At 37.0% G+C, this 6,000-nt stretch overlaps 1 protein-coding gene across 4 annotated transcripts in view; it reads left to right on the forward strand.

Annotated features, from left to right (window-relative positions):
• The window catches only part of GULP1 (GULP PTB domain containing engulfment adaptor 1), a 146,519-nt gene extending 141,001 nt beyond the window's left edge, over positions 1-5,518 (forward strand). For all 4 annotated transcript variants that reach the window (XM_053982936.1, XM_053982939.1, XM_053982940.1 and 1 more), the window contains one exon: positions 3,488-5,518. In XM_053982936.1, the coding sequence (XP_053838911.1) occupies positions 3,488-3,559 (72 nt within the window). In that variant the 3' untranslated portion in view covers positions 3,560-5,518. The remainder of the gene's footprint in view (positions 1-3,487) is intronic.
• The last annotated feature ends 482 nt before the right edge of the window (positions 5,519-6,000 follow it).

Raw genomic sequence — 6,000 nt, forward strand, 5'->3', positions numbered from 1 at the left:
TTAAAAATAATTTCCTAACACATTAGTCAAGTTTATCAGGGGAAAATAAAATCATAATTTGTAATCTGCATCATTGCAACTGATTTCATGACTATTACAACTGTAGATGCTGAGAGTTAAAAGCTGGCATGTGCTGTTCTGTAATGATCAGAGAGCAGCTTTCCCTGGGGGCCAGAGCACTGGGTAGCCCTGTGCAGCTCAGGTGTAGACAGGAACTGCAGTCCTAAAAGCACATGTGGCACTCAGTGTTCTGCACTGCCATGAGAACTGTTGCCTGCATCAACAACAGTTCTACTCTGCATGGAAAGGAGACTGTACTCCTAAAGCCTGCCCATGGCTTGCTTGACTGCAGCTGATTGGATTTTATTTTTAATTGTGTGTTGGCCAAAGTATAGTTTTGGAGATTCTAAAAATTAACTAAGAATTTGGAGTTATGTTGCTGAACCTGAGGGGTTAGGAGTAGTGATGGCTGTGGGAGATCTGAAGTCTTTGCCTTCCTCATCTTTGGAAATCACAATCACTTTGCCAGGGAATCTGCTGGATGGAGATATTGATTCATTTTTTCCCTTTTGAGGGTTACAATTATTTTTTTAGGAATATTGATTTAGACAGTGCAGCTTTCCTTTGTTTATATTCCTATGTGCTTCATGTCCTCCATTTAAATATCCAAGAGGAAACAAACTTAGATTTTACATCCCTTTAATGAAAGGAATGCCCAGCTAGCCACCTGGATTGCTTTGACGTCCTCTCTAAGCTGTTGGGCTTTTTGGCCTTGTGGTTGTCATGGAAGTTTGAGCCTGCTTGGAAGTGCAGGTTCTGACATTGATGGTCGTGGGTTTGGTGTGGCTCAGAAGTGACCATGGAAATGCCATGTCCCTGTTACAGACAGGAACGTGCATGAGCCATTGTTCTGAGGAATGCAACTGCCAACAGCACCTGGCAACCACAGCACTGATTGCTTTTAGGACAGACAGTTCAATTTGGTAATAAAGTTAAAAAGCTTTTTTAATCATTATGATCCATAAAGAGCAGCAATCTCTGAATGGATTAGCACATTGCAAATATGTGGAAATTTAATTGTTTTAAATGCAAAATATCACAGCTTGAGAAGGACTAAACAGGGGTGGGGGGAAGTGGCTGGAGTGAAGCTGCAGAAGGAAAGGTCAAGGAGGCCACGGTTCTTCAAGAAAGTGGAAATATTTCGAAGTCAAGTCATAGCAAACACAAGCAAAGTGCTAAGTGACAAAATACCAGTTTGTGTGGAAAAAACTTGACATGCTTAACATGAGAGCAGTGAGATGAGTGTACTTCCAAAATGCATCATCTGATTTGCTCTTTGCTTGCTGGAAAAAGGGCATTGGAAGTGAAGCCACTGAAGACATCAGCAAACTGTGCCTAACAGTAAAAATAAGATAAAAATAAGATAAAAATAAGATAAAAATAAGAGTGGGCAGGACAGCAATGGGATGGATGTTCAGTGAAGGCTCTGGCTGGCTCAGGATGAAGGTCTCTATCCTTGTCAAACCAGTTGTTGGTGATGTTCTGCTGTTGGAGCTCACTGAGCATCCTCAGCTTGAAGCACCAACAATCCCTTGTTGCTGTGTCCCTTTATAAGCTCAAAACTGGAAGCAGCCTTCAGATACTTCAGAAATTGAGCATCCTAGGCACGCTGCAACTGCAGGGTTTAAAATGTAACAGATTAGACCCTAGGGCTAATTCTCTGAATTCTCCTTCTGGGTAAGCAGTCCTCCTTTGACTGCAATTACATCAATTAATACACCCTTTGAGGAAATGAACACTGTCTGTTTGTAACAGGTTGTGTTTCACTTGGAATTTCACCTACTGTTCACTTGAAATATCTTCTGCAATGAATGTTCTTCCTTTAAATTCTTCAGAAAATACAGAGAAAAAAAAAAAAAAGGAAAAAATCTTAAACACACTAGTGAGTCTTGGCAGCACTGTGTCACCCAGGTAGAGCAAACTGGGTAGCACAGTTAAATGTTTACACCACAGTGCTGCTACTTGCTCAGTATGGATCTCCCTTTAGGAAAATGCAGCTTTTGCTTGGAAATTCTCAGACCATTTAGTAACTATTGCCAGGAGGTTTGTTCTGTTTTTCCACATTATTCTCCTGATAGCAGTAGCTAGCAGGGTTATTAGATATTCATACACTTTTCAAGTGTTAACCTGTGGTTTGAATTTGTTTGAAATTAAGCTGGTTTGACGTGAGATTTATCTTCTAAACCCAAAAGGTATGGTCTTGAGGTACTGCTGTGCATGTGAGGAAAAGACCTGAGTTTGTGCCTAATCCCCATACAGATGGTTTTACAAAAAGATTTATCTTGTTTACAAGATATTTTCTTGATGAAAGGACCTGTTATTGATTTCATAACACAAAATCAGCACTCTCACTGAACTGAGACACTCAGTGTCTCACTGTGACAGCTGCCACTGGAATAGATGTTCTCATGGCATTTCTAGTCAGAGCCCCATTTCCAATTGCTTAAACCTTCAAAGTGCTTTCACCCAACAGACTGAAATTTTCTTGACTTCAAGGTGACTTTTGAGGATCAAGCCACAATTATTCAGCTTCTTTTAATGCAAAAAGAGAAATGAAAATAAGAGTGGTTTTCCTCTATTAAAAGTGCAGTAGTTGTTCCTTTAGGACTGGTGTGAATGAAGTACCTTTAGCAAGCCAAGTATGTATGAAAGTGTACGAAAAAAAGTATTTGTAAAATTAATTTCTTTTTTTTTTTAGAGGAGGTGGTAGCATCCAGCTTATAATCTTTTTTTGTGTTTCTAATAATAAAATGAATGTCAGTAAACTCAGGAATTTTGGTCTGAACTTTTAAAGCAACTCATTGCACTTTCAAAATATCACTGTGTTTTATTTTACTGAGTTACATGCCTTTAAAATGCACAGTTTTTTCATTTGCAGTTGAGCAAGTATGATTTTATTTGCCTTTTTCATGAAGCTCAGATAGCAGTGGGCAGTAAAGCCCTGTCAATTTAACTGGACTGGGAGCAGTTCAGAGCAACCCTCTGAGGTGGGGTAGTCAGCACTTCTTGTTGGGCTGCTCTTACAGCAGAACACAGGAGACACCTCATATCAGTAAAATGCCCATGTATAGCTGCATTTTTCAACATAAATCTTGAATTTTACTCAACATGGTGCAAGTCAAACTTGTTTGGATTTCTGTTGACCTCTGTACAAGAATATTCAATATTGCTGTTCTATAGTATTTTCTTCACTTTATGTACATACTGTAGCTATGCTGTTGTATGGTGTACATCTTTTATGAGTTAACCACTAAGACTTGCTAAAAAGTGGCTGACCAAATAATGTAAATATTTGTGAATTCAGGCTGAAGTATCATTGCAGTTTGTCTGCCTAAAGATATGCTTGGATTTAAATGTTTTTACAAGGAGAATGTAATCCTCCAGAACTCACTTGGCTCTTTACTAATGATGTCTTGTTTCATTGCAGGAGGGGTTCAAAATGGGATTAACTCTTGAAGGCACAGTATTTTGTCTTGACCCACTAGACAGCAGGTGCTGATGCCAAGAAAGTCAATGTGAATTTCCTCCGCAGTGGGTTTTTTTTATTTCTGAACATGTACTCACAGATACTATCCATGTGCCAAAAATCGCTTTTTTCAACATGTAAACTCTTGTGAGGCTTGCTTCTGTAAAAAATCAACTTATTTCCAATCTTTCCCTGTACAAATGTAAAAAGTTGTATTTGTTTATGAATTATGGATTAAATTACGCTGTTGTGTTTCTTTCTGTCACATTTTGGCCTGAGTTTACTATGCTTTATGACTATTAGCTTGGAGAAGTTCTTCAGAAAGGTCACTCATACCTCTCTCTGCAAATGTGCAGGCATGAATTCTACATAATACTTTACCTGGCAGCATTTTGAAATTATGCTTTTAAGGCATTATTTAATATTCAAGCAGTAAAATTATTAATATCTGCTACAAAAATTTCAATTTGCAGTGAAGAAAGCATAAAATACTAACCATTACTATATGTTTCAAAAGTAAATCTGGATGCAGCGTGATTGGTTTCCATCACTGTGTGTGGTTACTATCCTGTACATATGTTGTCATTGGTTTATAAAATCCAGATTTTAGGTCCTTCATTCATGTTTTAGAAACTAACAAGTTGTTATTCTGCTAATTAGTGCTTAATGAGCCTAGAAGAACTGCTAAATTGCAGAATGGCAAAGCAACCACCCTTTGTTTTGATATTTTATAGCTGAAGTGTAAAGTATGTACCTTGGAATCCATTACATGCTAGCCATAACTTAAAAGGAAGATTATGGTCTTGCATTTACTTAGGAACTTATGTAATTTTGTGTATAAGCAGGCACTGGGCTCAGTTCTGTAATTACTTTCAACACCTGAGTGTTTACAGCCAGGCTCTGTTGAGTATAATTCTTTTAGTCTCTTCTTTAATGTTCTGTGTCTTTAATTTTGAGGCTTTCTGCAGAGAATCAACTATTAGTAAGTCCTTTGTACCCACTGGTTGTTTATGTTACAGAAATACCTGCACACCAAAATTCTCAGCTGCTGGTGAGATGAATGCTGACATGTCTATGCATAACCTTCATTAATCTTTCTCATAAGCAATAAAACACCATCTTAAATCTATCTCAGAAAATTATCATCATGAGTTCAATTCAAAAACTTTCAAACCTCTAGTATTTTCCCTTCAAAACATACAAATGTGGAAATCCCCCCGCCCCAAAACTTTCAGATTTTTTTTTTATGAGAGGCTTTTTGCTGACACTTATAATTTTGTCCTTAACAGTCACAGTTTGCACCAAAACCACATTTTTCAATTTCATCAGGAGTATTTTTATGCCTTGTTCAACAAAGTACTTGTGCATGTACCTTTGGAGTCCTCTAAAAGAATGGGATTGTTCCTTTGCTGGGTTTGACACATCCTCAGGTACCTTGCTGAATTGAGGCCTTATCATCCTACAATACATTTGTCTTCCTCTCTCTTATTCTGAGTTCATCATTCATATAGAGTATTATAGAGAAATATATATATATAAAAATATATGAAATCACTAACAAATAGAATAGTATATGTTTCATAAAGAAAAGTCTTTATAATTTTGTTTGTCATATAGTATTTTCGAATTTGTATAATGAGGATGTTTAGTAGCCATAGCAATGGCTTTTTTTAACAAATAGAATTTGTATTTTTATTGTACCTTAAAAAGCTTTACATAATAAGCATCTATTTAGTGGTCATTTATTATCAATGGTAACACTAAAATAATATTTGCACATTTTAAGAAACCTTTTTCGTTACTGATTTTTATGATAGTTGACTGCAAATGGCATGGTTAAATCTTATATACCTGGTCAATACATACAAAAATATTAAATCAACACAACAGTGCATTTTTAATTTTTATGTGATCCAATTGGAAACTGTATTTCTATGTAATCTCAAATGTCTGTTTAATTTTGCCTAAAATAAATGTTTTTAAATAAATTGCCTCCTAGAACACAGTGTTCATTCACTAAAATGGCCAGTTGGAAGGTAGGGTGGGGTGGTGCTTAAATATTGGGCTGGATCTGCCACAAAAGAGGGTTTAGAGCTGGGATGGGTCAAAAGTCACCTTTGGAAAGGATCTGATCTCAGATAGGGAATGACTCCAATCCCTTTTATTACTGAGTTTGGGCTAATCTGCAATCAGCAGAGAAAAATCTTGTTCTAGGTGCAGCTGTATAATACTGACAATTAGGGAGTAACTCTTCAGTGCTTCCTGGATTTAATTGAATTTTCTTTTTGCCTTTTTTTCCCCCCATACTTCTCTGCTCAATATATTTGGCTGCTGACTGACTATTTAAGGAGGGAAGGATAATAATTGAAGTTTTCCTGAGCCTGAGAAAACAGTCTTTGTAACCCAAGTGTGTTAATGGCACAGGCTGCTGCAGATTGTGTCAGTGCTTTTGAGAGAATTGATCTTAAACCATC

This window comes from Vidua macroura, chromosome 7, assembly GCF_024509145.1.
Source record: "Vidua macroura isolate BioBank_ID:100142 chromosome 7, ASM2450914v1, whole genome shotgun sequence".
NCBI lineage: Eukaryota > Metazoa > Chordata > Aves > Passeriformes > Viduidae > Vidua > Vidua macroura.